General features: G+C 35.5%; 4 protein-coding genes and 1 long non-coding RNA gene across 8 annotated transcripts in view; 1 reads left to right on the plus strand and 4 right to left on the minus strand.

Moving 5' to 3' along the window:
- Positions 1-2,253, minus strand: HOXB4 (homeobox B4). Its single transcript, XM_033918079.1, has 2 exons — positions 1,667-2,253; positions 1-1,021 (listed from the first exon to the last, which is right to left on the minus strand). The coding sequence occupies exons 1-2, from the start codon at positions 2,082-2,084 to the stop codon at positions 720-722; spliced, it is 720 nt and encodes a 239-aa protein (XP_033773970.1). The 5' UTR covers positions 2,085-2,253; the 3' UTR covers positions 1-719.
- HOXB3 (homeobox B3) overlaps positions 1-20,960 on the minus strand; it is a 52,348-nt gene that overhangs the window by 24,418 nt on the left and 6,970 nt on the right. Inside the window, exon 1 of one of the 4 annotated variants that reach the window (XM_033918061.1) lies at positions 14,208-14,330. The exons of 1 other annotated variant lie outside the window; for it this stretch is intronic. The gene's annotated coding sequence lies outside the window, so the exon portion shown is untranslated. 2 more of the 4 variants (XM_033918062.1, XM_033918059.1) reach the window with 2 other exon arrangements.
- The window catches only part of LOC117347315, a 26,885-nt gene continuing 7,788 nt past the window's right edge, over positions 1,864-20,960 (plus strand). The window contains exons 1-3 of the long non-coding RNA XR_004536768.1: positions 1,864-2,000; positions 8,613-8,705; positions 11,446-11,537. This is a non-coding gene — a long non-coding RNA (uncharacterized LOC117347315). The remainder of the gene's footprint in view (positions 2,001-8,612; positions 8,706-11,445; positions 11,538-20,960) is intronic.
- HOXB5 (homeobox B5) lies at positions 15,353-17,477 on the minus strand. Its single transcript, XM_033918078.1, has 2 exons — positions 16,851-17,477; positions 15,353-16,266 (listed from the first exon to the last, which is right to left on the minus strand). The coding sequence occupies exons 1-2, from the start codon at positions 17,395-17,397 to the stop codon at positions 16,019-16,021; spliced, it is 795 nt and encodes a 264-aa protein (XP_033773969.1). The 5' UTR covers positions 17,398-17,477; the 3' UTR covers positions 15,353-16,018.
- HOXB6 (homeobox B6) overlaps positions 19,786-20,960 on the minus strand; it is a 2,365-nt gene continuing 1,190 nt past the window's right edge. The window contains exon 2 of the mRNA XM_033918080.1: positions 19,786-20,563. Coding sequence (XP_033773971.1) covers positions 20,307-20,563 — 257 coding nt within the window. The 3' untranslated portion in view covers positions 19,786-20,306. The remainder of the gene's footprint in view (positions 20,564-20,960) is intronic.

Consider the following 20,960-nt stretch of genomic DNA (forward strand, 5'->3'; position numbering starts at 1 on the left):
ATCAAAAGTCAGTCAACATTAATTTAGTAGTCTTTTTTTTTTTTTTTTTTTACTAAACTAAATATACTTTCCAGAAATACAGGCCAGATAAACTAATTTGGTGGCCAAAAAATGGTGAAGGTTCTTTTAAATTCAACATTTTGCTGGTCTACCTTTATCCCTATCTGTGGTGTCATATCATCTTTCCATCTCTGTAAGACCCTGACTATTACAATATTGAGCATCTATTCAGTCAATATAACTAATAATACTGAACACATTTACAAGTGGAGTAGTCTTTTTCTTAAAAAAAAAAAAAAAAAAAGATATTGTTGCAAAAAACTAGTGAATTTGAACTGTCTCAGAAAATGCTTTAGTTTTGTGTGGAAAAAAAATCCAGTTCGTCTAGCAGAAAGGGAGCCTCATTTATTAAAGTGAATGTTGGTTGTGAAGGTAAATGGCAGGCATAAGGTTCATCCTTTGTACCGCAGAGTAAACATGACAAATGGGGCAGAGTTTGGCGTGATTAAAGATGAAACAAGGATCCATCTTTGCCAAATCTGAAAACTACTATCTACAACCTTCTTTTAATGGAAGCCACGAAAAAAAACAACAACCCAAATCTGCGCTTTTTGTAGTTTTCCCCTGCTTATAAATATAACAATCCCTTTTCATATATTGACCATTTTCCTGAAAACTGAAGCAATATGATGTTTCCTTTTCCTTGGGGAAGGGGGGTGTTAGAGGCTGTTGGTACGGCCTTGGGATCCTCCATGCACTTGGAGACTTCCAGAGGAGTTGGAGGAATTAGACCTGATTTTGGTATTTGGAAGCTTGTGCTCTTTTTTCCATTTCATTCTCCTGTTCTGGAACCAGATTTTTATCTGCCGCTCAGACACACAGAGTGAGTGGGCTATTTCCACTCTGCGCCTCCGGGTCAGGTATCGGTTATAGTGAAACTCTTTCTCTAGTTCTAGAACTTGTTGTCTGGTGTATGCAGTACGGGAGCGCTTTGGTTCTCCTCCTGTGTAATTGGGGTTTACTAGGGAAAAAACAGACAAACATAAACATTTGCTATTGAAAAGTTTCTGAACAAGTATGTAAAACAATATTTCCGCATATCTATTTGGTTGAAAATGAACCAAACAGTTAAAATAATATAATATTCAGTATCAGGCCACCAGAAAAATATTAACACATTTATTCATTAACCTATCTCCTAATTGTCTAAACTGCCCTTTCACTTCTTTATTTAAAACAGTGAGCAGATAACTGCTTCTAAGACTTTGCTATCTGAGTTCCTCTATGGCTTTTATGATTGCTTAATCTTTTTTTTTAATAAGTAATGTCCAAACTTTCTCAAATGTGACACTAAACTAACATACTAAACTTTACCCAATCTGCCAGTTACATAGGAAACAGAAAAACAAACCCCTCCCTCCCCAATGTAGGAAAAGCCCCAGCAGTAAAAGTAGCTTGCAAGAAATTCGAGGAGGATGGTAAAGCAGACTTCAAAGGCACTTGGCCAAGTAGTGCAATAAAAATTTATGGAGGATGTAATTATACTGCCCCACAAACAGGCGATCGTAAATCTCAAACAATGGCTATTTTACAACGGGTGCAATAGCTTTCTTCAATACTATCAGGTGCTGGAAAGTATAAAGGAAAACACTTTTAGTTCACTTACCCGTAGTTACATGGACTTTTTTCATCCAGGGATAAACCACTGGCTCTTTGCAAGAAGAACTGGGAGGACTTTGGTTGAGAGAGTTTTGGTTACAAGAGGGTGGTGGACTGGGGGTGACCGACTCACAGTGGGAGTTTTGCTCTGAGAGCTGGCTATGAAGTCCGGTCGGAGGATGGACATGACTCCTAGGGGAGAACACTACTGGCTGTTGTCCGGAGCTCTTACAGGAAGAGTAGGGTTTCTCTGTGCAAGCTGACCGCGGGTACATCGCTCCATGCTGGAAGCTGTCTTCTCTCCTCTGACTGCTGTAATACTCCGGAGAGTGATTAGGAAGGTAATCATTCTGAGAATATTCTTCGCAGGGTGGAAACTTTGGGTCCACATAGTTGGAGTTGATCAAAAACGAACTCATGGCCATTAATTTCTTTGAATTGCACACAAAATATACTAAAATTTATTCCTATCCCTTACTCGTTTTCCTGTTTCGTAAAACCCTCCTACTTACTGTCAAGTGAACAAAGTTAGGTATCCATGTGACACGCGGAGCCAATGACAAGATGCCCTCCGATTCCCGGATAAGGAAATATGCTCACAACGACCAGAGTCCGGCAAGATCTGCAGATAGTGCTTTTATCACAATATTTACATATTTCGGTCTGCTGGGGATCAATTTTCTGTTTTGTTTATAGCATAGTCTTTCTTTTTTAATGTCAGCAATTCCGTTGTGAACGAACTACTAAACCTTTTTTTTTAGCACAAGTCTTGTATGTGCATCTTGTATGTAAGGAAAAATGATCCCCCCCCCACCCCCCCCAGTAATCTAGCTGCTGTCTTATAAGAATAAATGCAACATCAGATGATACATTATGATCCCTGTAGCCGTTGTTTAAATTTCATTGCTATTGCTGGTGCTGATCGTTAGAGAATGGACTGGACACTGAATACAGGGCAGAGACAAATAGAGCTCGTTTCAGATCGATAAAAAATTCATCAACTAATTCGGGGTACCTAGCATAGTAAATCACATTTAGCTCCTGACTTAGATAACCTATTTTATATCAGAAAGTGGGATAAGAATCCCCTTGTAGGGAATATGCCTCGCTCTAGCTCTGAAGCAGGATTTTTTTATTTTTCATTTTAAAAAAATGTAACATTAGTCAACCCGGAAGTAGCTCTCCAACAGCACACCAAAAACCCCCTCCCCCTAAAAAAAAAACCCCGCACAAAAAACTAAATTAAAACAAAAAATGAGGTAAGTATAGCTGATGTTTGCAAATTATTTTTAAAAGAAAGAATACTTTTGTTAAGGCTTATGTTGCTGTGTAACTTCTGTTTCCCTCCAAGGACACACACATACATCTTTCTTTACATGAAAAATAAACTTAATTTTCCCAAACTTAAATTAGATGAGGAATTTTGACACCATTCCAGTGCAGTGATTTTAACACAAATAAAGGAATAGGAAATTAAATATGGCCGAATGTATAGTTTAAGTTCCAGACAGAGAGAAATTTTTTGCGACTTGAAATTGTGACAATAATCTTGTGAGGCTTTTTTCCTCTTCTGGATGAGTCACTGTAGTGTTTGTGTCAACTACATATTCCCCTAGGTACGAATTTGTGACATTAAACTTCTTAACACAAATTCGGATCTACAGGGTACATATAGAAGACAGAGTTTCTCCTTTTGATTGAACTCAAACATTGATATTTAGTTTTTCTTTCAATCTTGGAAAACATTTTAAGGTACTAATATATTTTTTATATAATTTATATGCTATAGATAAAAAGCAAAAATTAAATTTTGATACTTTGGCATTAAAGACAAGGCAATACATATCCTTACTGAAAAGACAAAATAGCTCATAAAAAGTAGCACATGCTAGCACAATTTTTTTTAAATTGAGAAACAGGGTGGTATTTTCTGTAAAATATGAGTATTTACATAGTTACATTTTTAAACCACTTGTTCAGGAAGACAGATCTTAAGAAATTATTTAACCATGTTGGGTGATATAACTCTTTAAAGAAGGACAAATGTATTATTAATGACAATCTGTTTTTCACACAACTGGAAAAAAAAAATCAAGAGTCCCATTTCCAAAAAGGAAGGAGTATTTTCAAATGCAAAATTATAAAGTTTTAAATTCAGGGCAAATTGATATGGATAAATAACTCTCGGAAGAACACATTCCGGTGAGAATCATATATAAATTCGTACTTTTGTTATTTCAAGCATACCTGCTTTCAGAAAATAAAAGACCACTAGAATAATCTTTAAAAAATGTGAAATAACTTCACTCCATGTAAGAAATGTTATATATAACATTCAGTGGTAAACTGATTTCAAAGAAAATCTACCTAGCTCAGTATAATCACTCTTTATAGTGTTTTGTATAAAAGTGTTTTACTGGGGGGGGGGGGGAAACCCCCAAATGACTATAGGCAGCTGAAATAAATAAATTAAGCTTTTTTAACAACTATTGAAAAAAAAAAGATTGGAGAAGCGGTTTAATCTTAAGAATAACTTCAATTTCATATTCTTTACTTCTAACAGCCTTTCAAAATCTAGTGACAAGTGCCTCCCTAATATTTAATGCATATTTCAAGGAGTCATTTCTTATAACTCAACGCACATAAAGAAAATAGGTGTAAAATCTATTCTAGTTAGTTTCTGTTTTAATGCAAACTGTAAAGCTCAAAGATCTACCTATCCCTCCAACCCTCTTCCAATTCTGTTTTATCACCCCATAAAACAGAAGCTAAGGAAACTGATGTCTTCCGAAATGAGAGGGGGGGGGGGAATTCCCTCACTTTAGAACCGTTTTATTGCCTTGTGATGATTAGGTTTCTAAGTTGAAGGGTTCAGCTTCTTGTATACTTGTTGCTAAATTCAAATTTACAAATGGCCACAATACCTTTAGAAGTGAATGTAAACTCTTTAACAAAACATCCTGAAAAACCATAGAAGGGTCTTCCTTTCTTTGGGATGCTTAATTTATTTATTTTAGCTGCCTATAGTCATTTGGGGGTCATTTTTTTTTCCAGTGAAACACTTTTATACAAAATACTATAAAAGAGTGATTATATTGATCACGGTTGAACAGACGTATTATTTAATATACATTCTGGGTTATAAAGACCAATTGTAATGAATCGATAGGAGCGTCAGCAGCACCCCTAGTGTTTAATCCAAATGTTCTAACTCATGATCACTAATTTGTAATAAAGTCAGCGCTCCTTCAATTTGTGTTTTTTTTAACCATTTTATTATAGTAATAAAAATGTGCATTTTTGGAAGTCTAAAAAGATAAATATATTTAGCAGAGTTTTTCATATTCCATATCAAAAGATGGGACCACCAGAGCACTTCTCCCCTAACGTAACTGCCCCCACCCGCGGGTGTTACTAGTTGTGGGGAAGGGGGAGGGACTCCCTTTTGTATCATTCTAGAGTATCATTTTTAAAAAAAACAACCCAAAAACAATCAGAATCAAAACCTTCTACAAAGAAAACTTTAAAACCTTGAAGTAAAAAACTATTTTTTCAAAAAAAAACAAAAAAAAAATTCAAGATATACAGGTGAAATCAAGCAGGATGTGAGCACCTGTCAGATTAAATTTACCAAAGTGAAATAGTTTAATCAGTATAGACTTTTAAACAACTTTGTATTGTAGTCTCTTAAAACCTTTTCAATAAAGATCGTCCTCATCTCTTTCTTCATATCCGTATTAAACAAGTTCTACAGGTTAGGCTTGTAAACACACCAGCACGTTTCTAACAGTTCTAGGTGCAGTACAATTACTAAACCTACCTTTTCCACCAAAAATCTTTCTTCCAGACCCGCAAGTGCACCCTGCAACGAGTCTCTGGCTACCCGGAAAGTAAACTAATAAAGCAAAAACAAACGCAAGAGCAGGAGAACAGAAAGGACAGGGAAGGCACTCCCTCACCGGATATCAGCATATTATCCGTCCTCTTCAGCCACTTTTAAGATCTTCTCTTTTAGAGATTTTTGGTGCATCTCTACAAAAGTCTTAAAGGAAAAACAGCTGTTCCTTGTAGCCAGCAATAGGCCCTTATGAGCATTTTTGTAGCTGAGTCCCTAAGTTTTTGTATTAATCTCATAGTTTGGCAGTCTTTGTTAAACAGCTAGGCGTGTCACGCGTCCCTCCAACATTTTAATATTTCTTAGACGCGCTGACCTGCGTTTCACCTCTCTCCGGGCTCTCCCACTCTTGGCTTCCAGAATACGCTTGCATAGCTCACTCAGTCATATTGAATTTTGCCCAGGTCATTACTTTAGAGAAAAATGGCACAGGCTGGAATTTTATTCAGACCATCCCCATCTTGCTGAAACTTTTCCATTCAATTTACAACACAAATATTTATCTGTTTGAGAGGATGCATGAGCTACAAAATTCCTATCACACTGTTTCATTATGTTTTTTGCAATTTATACGTTCTAGCTCTTTTTATCTTAATGCCTTGTGTACCCACAACTAAATCTAATTTTCTATCCACTTGTGTCTCTTCTCTGCAAAAATAATCAGTTTTAATAGTAATTTAGAAAACTAAACACCTCATAAAATAAAATAGGTCACATTGCAATATCTTACAAGACAGGGTAAATACATATTATGTGGGGAAAGCAATCTAAAAAGTATTACAAGGTGTTTGCAAAGTTTGTACATCGCTTACTGATGTGCTTTATAAAAAATGTTATATTACTTTTTTCTATTCTTTTTTTTTTTAACATTTTACCCAAAGAGCTTCAACATCTCCCCATGCTATATATTTAAGGATTTAAAAATGAAACAACTAAGAGTTGAAATAAAAGATAGACTTTAGTCTGAAAGGGAAATTCAGGACTGAGTTAGGGAGTTTATTTTATGTTATTAGATGTATGATTGAACTTTTAAAATAATGAGATTTCAGTAGCACTTAATTATGACGTGGCATAAAAGGAGATTTATATTTGTGCACAGAAACCTGAAAGCAATGGAACTAGAACAGTGACTAAACAGATAAAAGCATGTTGTTCAAAATGATTATTCTAGACTTTCGGAAGTATGTCACTTCTCTCCAGTGCCTGTATTTAAAAAAAACCAAACCAAAAACCAACAACAACAATCTCATATTGAATAAGAATATGTAGCCATAATCTTGAAATCTGGATTCCAAATTCATACAACTTTATTAAATGTGAGAAGGCACAAATAATATGTTTAGAAGTTGTAATGCCCAGGAAATCTACCAGGACTAACACACACACACACACACAATACATAGTTAAATTTTATGTTTCAGCAGCTACCATTTTAGACATTTTCACTAAAACTGTTTTATAAATATGTTAGTAGGGTGAAAGGGTTATTCTGAGAATATCAATAAACTGGAATGCACAGGAATAACAGTTAACAAAATAACTACAACACAACACCTTTTCACTGGTCTTTATTATAAACTATCAATTTATAAGATGAAGCAAACATTTTTACATTCCCTCTCCTGCAGTACTTATGATAAAGATTAAACAAAGCTGCGTGTATTTTACTACCACTGATTTTAGTAGTATTTGGGTGTACTTTTGCCTGGAGAAATATGTATATATATTATTGCTTTGACACTATAGAAAATTTAAACACAGGATACTTACAGAAGTAAGTAATCCTTTTGGTTAAGATCAAAGAAGCTAAGGTCTAACTCTGAGTTACTTAGCCTTTTGGCCTAGATTGAGAACCTGTACAATTTGGGGGATGTGTTTAACACCAGGCCAGCCCACATCATTGGGCACACCAAACCATTTGGACACTGGACAAACCAGGAGTATTAACCATCCTGTTCAAATAAACAACAGCACATTGCACAACATATTAAAAATGCTCTAAAAATCTTCTTTTGTAACCTGAGATTCAGAAACTTACTAACAGTGTTGTTTTGATTCAGTGATTAATAATAGAAATTACATTTTTAGATTGGAAATTTAGTAGAAGATTAGATGTTTATGCAGGGTGAAGCTACATTCTTTGTGATTTTGAAAAATCAATGAAAGATACTGGATCTTAAAAAAAAAATAAGGGAAATGCCTTAATTGTTAAATGCCCTTTATATAGACCTATGAAAAGGAAACATTATTAGCAAATATCTTAGCCTCGTTAAACACTCGAATTTTAAGTTTCTTTCAAAGTCTTCTTATAAAAAAAAGTTGAATGCTTAAAAATCTAGGTGGGGTGGTCAGAGTATTGCAATAACTGCAAGGAGTTAAAACACTGCAATCATGTTTGTCTTTGCAGAGAAAGCGGTTATGCAGCTTCTTATACTCTGCAGGGACTCTCTTCTAATTGGATTTAATAAATGTAGTTTGTTGGCGTTCTTTCAATTAAATTCTGTTTGGTGTTTCCAAGGTTATCTTTTTGAAAAACTAGTTAGAAATCTTTCTGCTCTTCCTCTTTACAGATCTTGCCTCATTAATCCACCTTATTTTCTACCCAGATCACATCTAACGCCCCCATATTCTCTCTGTGTCTGTCTTGTCTCTCCTTTCCCGTCTCTCCCTCTCTCAACTGCTTGCTATGTAGGAAGTCGTTCATACGCTTCTCTTACCTCCTATCATTTTTCCTCATCTCTGCCCATAAGCAATTGAGGTACTTTTTTTTTCTTTTAAGACTGAGGTCTATGAAACACAGAGCACTGAGTCACGCACAACGTAAACTTTTGACCCTCAACTTTTTGACCCCTTGAGCTATAATGCTGTACTAACAAGACCTCGAAAGACCATATTCAGCTTCAACGACTTCAGAAAGTAAAGCTGTACAGATTTCCCCCCCTTTTTTTACACTATTTCAGCATTGTTTTCTTAGCAAGTGAAGATTTAAATAAAATTTTTAAAAAACAACCTATATTTAATACTACTAGTTCGGTAATTTATGGTATTTTTCTTACAGTTTTAGAAGAACAGGAAACTCACTTAATCCAAAGCCGGAATCATCTAATTTTGAATTATTTCAGTTTCATTTGCCTAATGGGATGTCAAATAGGTGAGTTGTTGTCTAGTAAGCTATTGGTAATTTTGCGCTGGAGGGCTGGGTGAAGAGTGGACTTGTATTATCTGTGGAGAGCTGAGGTCTTGCTGTAGAGATAAGAGCCAGAATCAAGGATGGAGGAGGTTAAGCTTCTTTGGCTGTAGCAGCTGACTGTGAACTTGGTCTAAAGCGAGCTCTGCTGGCGGTTTCGAGAAGTTACAAGCTACAAAGAGCAGTGAAAATCTCGTCCAAATAGTTATGATCATTAAAAAAAAAATAAAAAAAAATTGGGGCCTGATTGTATTTAACACCAGCACTAAAGACTTTACGCTGGTGGTGTTTGTGGAAAGCAATACATGAAGATGTGCTTAAAAAAAAATTAGCACCTTCAAGTCTACTAAATATAAAGACAATCCTTAGCAGAGTTAATTTACCCTCTGTTTTTACAGTATTATAATATGTAAATGAAGGCAGAGAAGCTGGACCTCAGTGTTAAATAAATAGTTGAAAAAAGCGGAGGTATTTCTGTTTTATTTTGCTGCTATCCCTAGTTAAGGTAGACTAAAACCCTATTAGTTAGTCTCTGATATGTTTTAAAACCCACAGTTGCGCTGTATTTTTTTTTTTTTTTTTTTAGTTCAATCTTTTTTATTGAGTTTTATAAACATATAGATAAACAGTCAATGAAACTATCAGGGAATGTCAACTTGTATCAGAATTACAGCCAGATATGTCATACAAAGAAAATATACATATGTTGTTAATAAGTTATACTTTCTGATCATTCAGAAAATCAAACAAACATTCAAAGAATGCATAAAATAAATTCAAAAAATACATATTTACTTGATATTTTATTTGATGAATTTTCTAATTTTGCTAAATTGATACTAGGTTAAGCTTTTTCTATTTTCAAAACATAATCTTGCTTCACATCTTTCTATTAATTGAAAAGACCTTAGAAGTAAGATGTCAACTAAGAAACTAGAAAAGCATGTTTAGATCTGCAGAGCTGTGTCAAGTGCTTTGTAAATAACGGATTCAATCTTAAGAGCGTTATAGTTTCTGTAGGAGAAAACTATACATTTGGCTCATCAAATTAATTTGGCATATTCCTGACTCGATTTTCGGGAGAGAATCAAAATCTTGTATTTCATCTGACAGGGAAATTTCTTTCACTATCCAGTGTAGTAGGAAATCTGTATGCATGGGGGAGGGTAAGCTAAGAATAATGAAAAACAAATATGGTTTTTAGCATAGTTCACTAAAGTAGGTTAAATGAATAGAAATATTGAGCCCACAACCCTTTATCCCTCTCTTTTCTCACACCTGCACTGCTGCTGAAACAATTGCATATTTTCAAACCTAAATTAAAAAGAAGATTAAATAGAATGCAAGTTGGCATGTTTCACTAGTCAAAATTATATTTTCCAACATGACTAGGGAAGAAGTAATGCTGAGTTCTCTAGAGTTTGGCTCTTTCAAACTTCCTTGTTAACAGTCAATAAATATGATTAGTTAGTTTTCAAAAAGCAGTTGATGCTGCTGGCAAAATGTGACCTGTAGCCCACGGTGCAGTGTGAGATATGACTATTGTACTTTGATAGAAGCTTTCAGCCTGCTGGATAGAAGCTGTTCTGGACGAGTCTGCTGACCTCCCAGTGATCCCACTTCCCTATGAATTATTGATGAGATATGAACACTGATTTCTCCTTTCAGTATGCAAACCCCATTATACTGTTAAAATGGCGATTTAATCGTTTAGAATAGCACTGCTTTTTTTCCAACTCATTTGTGCTCCTTCCTTTTCATTTGATTCTCTTAATTAAATCCTTTAACAGATTTTAATCACTTTTTTGTTGAGAAAAAAAATCAAGCACATCTAGAGCCACACGAAAGCTGCATCAAGGTTAAAATTATCTAAATGGAATTTAATTATTCTAACTTTATTATTTTAGCCTTTTATGTCCAAGGAAATGAGTGAATGAAACATAAGGAAAGAAATATATGAAATCTGCATATATATTGTAAAATAGAAGTAGACAGTGATGCTGAATAATGGAAAAGTTTAGATCAGTTTATATATAACTAATAATTATCTCATTCTATTAAACAGTAGACCTATTCGAATGCTATAGAGATGAGGGCCTCAAAATAATGCTCCTAAGCCATTTTATCCATTATAAAGTAGCAAATATAGGTGTCTGTTAGAAAGGGGACCATCATCACACAGAGTTAAAATCACTTTAAAACAAAGTATACTTCTGTATATTAATATAAGTGCTGAATATTGTCCTCCCCCACTCCCATCGAGATCCACCCTCGCGACTTAAGCCTAGGAACTTGATAAACTATCAACGGCAAAATAGAGGATTGTTCTATGGGAATAACTTATCATTCAGCAGAAGGAAAAATGAACTATTTGCCAACATATATTGTATATTTTTAAAAGTACTAAAGTAATCAATAAAAAATATATACTGAATGAATTTTCTAATATTTCATGCTTTTTAAATGGAAGTGCTAAGTAGAAGTTATTGAGAGAGTTAATAAAGCCTATTCTGGAGAAAAGAAATAATCCATAGTCAATGTAAGACATGCTATCTTGTATGAAAAAGAGAACATTTTTGAACCTACTTGAAATTATGCCACTAATCTGTAGTAGAGGCACAGCAAACCTTAAAAAGAATCAGCTAATGCATTTAGAAATAAACATATCAATAAAATCTATTTTTATCATTTTTGTCCCCTACAGCTGCTGGACAACTAATTGTTCCACTGTCTGAAGTGCACTGTTAGAGAGGAAACCCATGAAAAATGAAATGAAAGTCTTCGCCTCTCTCCACGGTCAGATCCTTGTTTTCCTGTTTACTGTCGTTTGCTTCCTCAGCCCATCAGCAAGGAGAAAAATAGTAATAAAACATTAGATGACAGGAAGATTCTAAAGCCCTGAACTCTTTCTTCCTTAAGTGGCAGCCAACAATGTAAAACCACACAGGAAACAGAAGATCAGTTCCCTCTGATTTGAAATTAAAGGCAGGTTGGAAACATACCATGTTTGCACTTGTGTGGGATGATTAAGATGTAATATTATTTAATCTATTGACTATAAGACAAATGTAGAAGTAATGACAGTCTAAAATCATTGCTCTTGGTGTAGATACAAACCAGTTGCATGAAAAGCAGTGCTGGTGATTGTGGTGTATATGTGTGAAAAGGGATATGAAAGTTACCTGTGATTTTGGCAAAGGGAGCTCCAGAAGTTCTTAGGAAAGGACAATACAAGACCTTCCAAGAACCAAGGCCCTATGCCCTCTCTTCATAAGACTAAATGGATAATTTCTGGTTTAAAAGTTTTAATGTCAAAGGTACAAGTAAATAAGGAATTTGTTGATATCGTAAGAAGATGAAATATCGGATAAATACTATATGCAAAATGCTGTGTCCATACTGATTAGTATTGATGATGTATTCCTCACACAAATAAAGATTAGTAGATAGAAGAAGATTTTCTGAATATAGTTTAAATAACTGTCCAGAAGCTTTTGCATTATTTGATGTATTTATTGTTGGAATTGAGATAAAGTAAAATAAATAAGTTTGAAATAATGTAGACCTGACACAATTGTACACAATATTTTTACCTGGGATGGTAATTATACTCTTCAGCAGGTAACAAATTAAGTCTGAGGATATGTGGGCTTTAAAGGGATATTTTATTAAGGGTATGTTGTGCAAAACTTGTATTAGCATTATTAACGAAAAGCCCTTATTGTCAATGGGAAAATTACTAGCACAAAACTTAGGCATTGTTTTCCACTGAAGCAAAACTGGTCCTATAATTACAATAAATCCAACCCTAAACTTCCTTATGTTTTAAAGTTTATTTTTACTCATGAAGACCTCACTGCTAGTGCTAACCATTGCAGAGAAAGAGAGAGTAGTGTGGTGCTAATTACTAAAAAGTTATTTTAAACTTTTTCAACAAGTGAGGCTTGGCAGTACAGAGCAGATAAATAAGAGAGCATAAATAGAGGTAGTATATCACCATCCCACTTACTATATTTCCTAAAGATGAAGTAATACAAATATTTCATATACCCAGAAACGTGTAGTTTATTCTTCTGTCAAGTTAGAAAAGCAATAGTTGACCTAATTAAAAAGGGGCAGTGTTTTTGTAATTAAATGGCAAAACAATTATGATATAGAGAGTGAAGACATCCCCAGAAAATGAGTAAATAATAAGTTATTAGATATTATAAAGTCATTTAAACAGTCATATCTCTCTTCCATTCTATCTACAGATGTATTCTAAGCTTTCAAAACAAAACTGGTTGTGTTTTTCAAGGGCCTGACTTACTAACTTTTTCCCTATTTACTCATTTGCAAGAATGGGAATAAATCTTAGTACATCAGACCTGAAACATTGCTTCCATAGCTTTTCTGAACAGATAAAATGTTCCAAAGTCACTAACAATAATATAATGAAATCACTGAAGAGCATTTTGCCATTTATACTCATAAACACAAGTGAAAGTGTGTTGTCAAGTTTCAGAAGAAGAAAATGTGTATTAACAAACAGTAAACTGTCAACTCATACAGACTGATACAAAGCTTTTTTGCCTGTAATATGAATGAGTACAGGTATAGTGATAATATGTGCAATCCTTAACATAAAGAATGTAAGGCCTTTGCCTAAGAAACATTCAATGCTAACTTTATTTTAATATTCTAAATAGATTGGAAGACATCCTAAATAGGTTAGAAGTTTAAATGTAAAAAGAACTAAATCTAGCACCTGTGCTATGGTAAAAGGCAGTGATTTCCTAAACTTGCCCATTTGGGATAGGTAGTGTGTCTCCATACAGTATATAAACTAGCCTTCCTGTTATTAAATGGTGAATAAACCGGATGGTGAATGCTGATTCCCTACTAAGTAACCAAACTAAACTTATAAGATAATACAACATCAGATTCCATATTTAAAGACACAGGATTCACAGAAAGGAAAGCTTGCAGATTTAGTTTCAACCTAAATAATAGTAAATCTAATTATTAATGAAGGTGATAATTTTTTTAGGGGGGGGGGGAAAGGTTATCTGGGGGAACAGAAAGATATTGCCTATAGCATACGGTGCTATAAGAGAAAATATAAAAGGCACAAGATAAGCTTCATTTAAAAGGAAGGTCGCTACCTTAGCAAGACTATAAGTTCCTCCTTTAGTAATACCAATGTCTAAAGCATGCATCCCCCAAGTAAGCTTTTATGGATAGACTGAAGTTTGCAAGGAAATTTCTATTCATCTTTACTTCCTGAACTAGCAGGACTTTTACAAAATGTGCACGTTCCTACTTGTGGGCCACAAAGCATTGATTAAGCCAAACAAAACACAAAATACAGAGGATGTGAAAATATAAAATCTTTCAAGTGTCGAGATATTAATAGAACGGCTCTCTTCCCAAACGCAGTTTCTTGTCATTAATCTTAAAAGTAATTTAAGCAGATACTGGACTTACTTTCAGGAGCATGGACTACTGTTCCCCTGGACTGAACACTGGACCAATAAAGCAGGGACACCAGCAATCGCTAGAGTTTATCTCATCTGGAAAAGTGCTAACCCATTTCTATCCTTTTCAAGCCAAACCAAGCAGTTAAAGTGTCACTTAACATTCTAGAGAATGTGAAATATATTGTACATTGTCAACTCCCCAAAACCATAAAACTAACTTTATAGACCTCACGTGACTTTTGAGAGCCAGTGAGGGGTATCTGTCTGAGGTCTGGGCGATTTTTACGATCTAACTTCTAGATAAAACCCTATTCATTTGACATCTAAATGTCATACCCACTTTTGGTATAGTTTACCACTGGTAAAAAACACAAGGCGAAGCGAAGAGTTGAGCTTGGATCTGGCCAGTCAGCTCACATTCCTTTTTTTTCCCCCAAAGAAGTACCTAACCAGTGGGGGATTAAGTTGGTAAGTTTGTAAGATCCAACTTTGCTTGATACAATCATAACCTAAGCTATATTGTAAGATGTTAGTGTCAGTCATTTTGCTAATGGGAGATGACTATGGAGGCTCTCTGGATAGCAAAATAACATTCATTGCATCTTTAAACTATCTATAGTGGACATTAAGCATTCGGTATCACTATTGCAGAATTATAATCAATTATGTTAAATCTGAACTTAGAATGATAACATGGGGAAAGCTTTTTTTTAAAAAACCCACAAAATAGAGGGCAAAAACTGGCTGACAGATGCAAGTTTTATTTCTATGTTGATAAAATCTATATAAGAGCTATTTGTTTTACAGAGATATAAGCACCAGAAGATTTTGAGTAACTTTACCAACTCTGTAAGACTTTTATTTATGTGGTAGACTTTTTAATTATTCTGCTGTACAATATTACCAAAAGGTTTTATTTGGAAATTGCGGTAATTGCAGCTTCCCTTTGCCCACTTGTTCTACAGTGTGTACTTTTATTAATAGACAGAAGTTTGCAGCTGTTAAAAAAAAAAAAAAAAGAGGTGTGAAGCGGTATCGTCATGACCAGTGACTGCTGACAACACATAGTGAAACTCTCTCTATGTACACAGAGCACAGCAAACGAATATTTAGCATGCAGACAGAATATATAATACACAATCATCAGCCATGTTGGATAGGACAAACGTTTATTTTTACTTTAAGTAAAGCTACAAACAAATCCAAAAAGCTTATTGGCAAAATACTAGCAGGCAGCCAGACATGACAGATGCCGTTGTACACATAACATGTCATTCACCCTGCCAACTACAATTGTCTATTGCTCACGTTAGAATTGTCATAAAAATATTTACAAACATTGGAACATGCGCACGATGATTCCAATTTTATACAATTTTATTGAAAGGTATGCACATCCATGAACTGATCAGTTTGGGCTAGACAGCCTGGCCTGGCGTTTGAGGTAAAATCACAGACTTGACATTTGAAAGACAAAAGATACTAGAACCTTCCCCCCCCCCCTTTTTGCTTTTAGCATTGCAAAACTCCTCCCGTGTAGGCAGAAAAGTTGACAGCTGTAAACCCCAAAAACGTTATTTGTTACCAATTATAAATAAGTTATTACACTTAAGAGCTCAGATAAACATGCTCACACAAACATTTAGAACATCAACTGGCAATGAGGGCATTGGAAAAAAAAAAAAATGACAGAATCGGGGGGAAAAAACGCAACATGGACAATGTTGTGTTATTAGTACCACAGTAGTTGTTTCAGACATTAACAACTTGCCTACAAGGTGCCTGAATGTAGAGTGCTCGGGAACCCCCTTCTATAATTTATGGCTGGAAGGCGCTGCCTGCCGTGGCTAAACTCATACTTTTCAGTTTGTTATCTTTCTTCCATTTCATTCTCCTGTTCTGGAACCAGATTTTGATCTGCCTTTCGGACAGGCAGAGGGCATGAGCGATCTCTATCCTCCTCCTCCGAGTCAGATACCTATTGAAGTGGAATTCCTTTTCCAGCTCCAGGGTCTGGTAGCGGGTGTAAGCTGTCCTCGCCCTCTTACCGTCTGGTCCTGTCATATCTAAAGAATACCAACAACATTTTAGGGAGTATTTTACCTGTACAATTATGGATACTTCCTGTATTTTCACATTAAGTGTGTCTGTGTGTGCATGTCAGATACTTAGAACTTAAAATGAAACACACATACACACACAAAACCAAAGAAACATAAAAACCTCAGTCTCGTGTTTATTTTTGGGTTTCTCTTAAATTTTAGTTTACCAGGCTCAATCTTTTATTTGATTTTATAATGGATATACAATATAAGAATTTAATGGAAAATTAAAGAAAATGTCGACTTTTAATATATTTCTTTTTATGTTAGTCTCTGTCTTCCATCTTTCTGCTTTACACATATATTCCTATTCCTCGTTTAAACGTTAATTATAATATGCAAATTAGAGAATAAAAGCAAATTATGTATGGAGGCCAATTTATGTCTAAAAACTGTAAATGTGTGTGTGTGTAATATATTACACAATCACGCACACGCATACGCACACACAACTGCACACCACAGACTGCATATGAAGCGTGCTGTAATGATTTGTTGTCATTTCGCGCTATTCAGTTAAAAGAGAACGAAAATAAAAGTAGATTTACCATGGCTAATATGAAGCTTCCTCATCCAGGGGAAGATCTGGGGCGACTGCCCGTCTGCTCCTGCCGTGGACGGAGCGCTTGCCTCGGTTTCTGCCCTGGGAATGCCGCTAGCTCTCTGGGTGCTCTCTTCGGTCTCCGAAGACGCGCTGGCTTCATCTATTTCTGTGAAATTTGTGTTGGGACTGCCAGAAGTCGCTTGATCAGACGGGGACGAGGCGGGTTTGCCTCCGTGGCTTTCGCTGTTGGAGCAGGGTAAAGACTCGGGGGATGATAAGGAGCAGCTAGAAGCTTGTCTAAACCTGTTCTCCTGAGTCGGTGAGGGGAAGCGGCGGGAGTTTTCCGCAACTGCCCCAAAGTGGTTAGAAGAGGCTGAGCGGTTGACGCTAAGGTCCATCCCATTGTAGTTGTAGCCATAAGAGCTGGAATGCATGTTGCTTGAATCCCTGTAAGACCCGTTCAAAGAGCTGCTAGTCCCATAATTTAGCAACTGATAGTCGGGGCCATTTGGATAGCGCCCAGAGAACGAGTTTACAAAGTAAGAGCTCATTTGGGTTATTTTGGAGGGCTTGATTTGTGGATCGTGGTCGTTATAACCCTGTGCTTCACGATTTATGATGTATTAATGAATTATAGCAATCCACTGTACTTCGTTTTTGCTATGTATGCGGCCAAATATGGGGGGTGGGGGTGCGTTTGAGAATCACGTGCTTTTGTTGACCAGTCGTAAATTCTCACTGATGACCTCAAGAGGTAATTCATGCTCTATGGTTACAAATAATGACGATCTGAGATCGTTAGGCCCAAGTCAAAGCTAGGCTTCCGAAAAAAAAGGGAAAAAGAACTGTCTCCTTGTTGGCGGACTACGCCACCTACTGGAAGTAAAGTTTGTAGCATCCAAGAGAAAGAAAAGCATCCATGTTTAAAAAAAAAAAACAAAAAACCTACACACACACAGACACCCACAATTTTGTTTCAAAATTACATTTTAAATTTCATGGAGGTTTAAAGGAATTTTGAAAATTTTATGCATTTTCTGATTTGACCTTTTGGAAGGAACTCACCATATCCAATAAAAGTATTTATGATACAGCCAAACAATTCAGGTCGACTAAGATCCATTTTAGTTTTCTACTTATAACTATTTTGGGGTTTTTTTTTAGAATTAAAGGATATTGAAAGGCTGAATCCTGGAAGAGAGACTTGTTTTAGAAAACATACAATTATTTGGATATAAAATTACCCTCTGATTGTCTGTTAAACCTACAGTTCTAGTTTTGAGTTCTTAAAATTACAATGCAATCGCAGCTTGTGAAATAAAACTGTACATCTTTGCAGTATATTGACGTGTTGAGGATTCCGATATATTCCTAATAGGGGTGCAGTGCAGCTCTTTCAACTGAAATAACAGTCCGTAGTTCTAATCCCAGATAAAGCTATTTAGCAGTGTAGCACACACACATACACACCCTACTCTAGCCAGTATTTCTAACGAACTGTGCCTGCTTCAGCTCTGCTGTTTTCTGGACAGTTCAGGAATTTGAAATACTTATCTGCAAGTCGTTCGGAATTCTGCGCCATATTGAAAGTGACATATAATTATAATAATTATGGGCAATGAAAAGAATGACTGTGATCGCCCATAGCTGTGCAGTTTTGACATGAATTCCTTTAAAAAGTGATTTTTATATTTAAGCAACTTCTGACATAAGGAAATGTACACAGATGATGATTTTAGTGACTAGGATGTAGGGGTATGATTAAGGTTAAAAGGAGAAACAGCAGGTGCAAATTCATAATTTTTTCTCCCTCAGTCTCCTCAGCAAAAATGAACACGCAGGTCTTGTTAAGCACGTAAGCCTATAAAAATGTAAAAGGAAATTAGAAATGAAATATATTCCAACCAAAGTGCTTTTGTATATCTCACATCTCCTTTTCCAAGCAAGCGAATTGTTGTTAAAGAAATATATCAGTGAACTGTTATTTTTGCAAGTATTAAAGTATTAATGAAAAGGTATTTTGATTTTAGAAATTAATAACACATTTGTTAAAACAAGGCTCACACTTGTGTTAAACAAAGCTCAATTTTGCTGAGTAGACTCTGAGGGAAAAAACATTCTTCAGAAAAATTTTATGACCTTTTTCTTAATAGCATATTTGTAGTTTAATTATTACCAGGGGCTGCTGAAAAGTTCTCAGCCCAACCAACAAACTTGGGCCAGTCTCCTTCCAGGGCTATACACTTAGTCCAGCGATTTTTCCACTTTTTGTGTTCTGTATATTTTTCCAAAGGAATGAAAATAGTGTAAAATCACTGGACTATGTATAGCCCTGGTTGGAGATTACCCCAACATTTTTGATTAGGCTAACTTTTCAGAGGCCCCTCATATCCCTTACATCTGCTGTCTCTAGTTTTAACTATAATCATACCACCATACTTTGGCCCTTAAAAGTTTAAAATCTGATCCCCCCAAAAAACTGTAAAAGTAATATTAAGCAATCATTAAATGTCTTTGATGGAATATTAACATTTATTTTCTGACTGTATCATCTATCTATCTATCTACCTATCTAGTCACAGTGTATCTGAATGCAACTCACCTTGAGTTATTATTAAAACAAGTTGTGAGCTAAAGCCAAAAAATATAGATAGATAAATAAATAGATAGTTATGTATGCAAGTAAGAGAAAAGGTTCCATCAAAGGCTGTAAGAGGAAAAAGTCAACATATTACAGAAAAAAATTAAAACAAAGACATTCTTGATGCAAAAGTTTACATTCAAGAGCAAGTTCAATGTAAAAAGGAAAGTTACATCTTTATTTTAACTGTAGGTATGTAACTTATCCTTTCCTAATAGTTTTCCATTTCGCTTCAGCAATGCTTTTCCAACATGTATGAAAAATGTTGGGGGAACATACATAGACATAAACTGGCAGATGAAGTCAGAATGCATTTATTGGAATACTTCATTGTTTGTACTTTACAAACTACAAACACAACAAATACAAAATTAAACAAATACTACTTATAGCATCTGTCCTTCTGTTAGGAAGTACTAGTCCCTTCAATATGTTTAGAAATGTAAATCAAATTTACAAGACCCAAGGTTCATTTATTAACAACAACAAAAAAAAAATCTGTAAGTCAATTTGCATGAACATTTTACAAAATGAAGGCAGGAAAATCAAAGTGGCACAAGAAATGTAGCACTTTCTTTTTTTAACACAGAGTTAATCAAGAACAATTGAAGTCAGTGACACAAAAGGTGGGAATACAAGTAATCCACTTGAAGGAATGACGAGAAAATTCAGCAGATGCAGGTTAGAAGCCTGACAAATGCTAAAACATAACTGAAGTCTGGCCGTAAAAAGCGTGGTAAGGGCTACTGTCCTCGTTTCGTTTTGACAAAGCAGCTATTTGCACTTTACACCTTTGTGTTTGTTTCTTTCGAGGTGTAGTCACTCTGCTCTCTTCTCTTCTTCTTCTGTGCTCGGATGTGAGGAACTGAGTACTTTATTTTCCTTTTTCCATTTCATCCTCCGGTTTTGGAACCAGATTTTAATTTGTCGTTCTGTTAGACACAGTGCATGGGCTATTTCGATTCGGCGCCTCCTGGTCAAGTAGCGGTTAAAATGGAATTCTTTTTCCAGCTCCAGGGTCTGATAGCGAGTGTAGGTCTGTCGGCCTCTCCTGCCACTGGGCCCAAAGGCTGTACCTGTTACAAAAATCATGAATTAGAAGAGATAGATATAAATGCATGGCAATGGCACTGCCTTTCTCTGTAATATTCCCACGGGCAGAAGGGACTTAAGACAGCATATTCTATTTCTGAACTATTTAGTGCCTCTTAAGGAGAGAAAGATATACAAAGAGAGCTTGATTGACAAGCAACTTGGCCAGTCTTTGTTTCTGGATCTGACTTATTCCTATCTGTAAAATCAAAAGGTGTTCTTCTTTCCTTGCTACTGGTAACAATAATGGATTTGAGCATTTAAGGAATAATGAAGTGTATCGATCTGCAAAACTCTGTACATTAAGGGTCTGCACACTTTACGCTGTGGATTAATGGACAGCAATTTGGAACGTAAAAGGCAACAAATAAACATCTAAAC

Source organism: Geotrypetes seraphini, chromosome 13, assembly GCF_902459505.1.
Source record: "Geotrypetes seraphini chromosome 13, aGeoSer1.1, whole genome shotgun sequence".
In the NCBI taxonomy this organism is placed as follows: Eukaryota; Metazoa; Chordata; class Amphibia; order Gymnophiona; family Dermophiidae; genus Geotrypetes; species Geotrypetes seraphini.

What these genes read in the sequence shown, in the direction of transcription:
- HOXB5 (XM_033918078.1), bottom strand. Translation starts at nt 17,397, where the DNA reads ATGAGCTCTTACTTTGTAAACTCGTTCTCTGGGCGCTATCCAAATGGC. An exon ending in GAAGCTTCATATTAGCCATG is followed by an intron (nt 16,267 to 16,850) that starts GTAAATCTACTT and finishes GGTATTCTTTAG; the next exon opens with ATATGACAGGACCAGACGGT.
- HOXB4 (XM_033918079.1), bottom strand. Translation starts at nt 2,084, where the DNA reads ATGGCCATGAGTTCGTTTTTGATCAACTCCAACTATGTGGACCCAAAG. An exon ending in AAAAGTCCATGTAACTACGG is followed by an intron (nt 1,022 to 1,666) that starts GTAAGTGAACTA and finishes TTTTTTCCCTAG; the next exon opens with TAAACCCCAATTACACAGGA.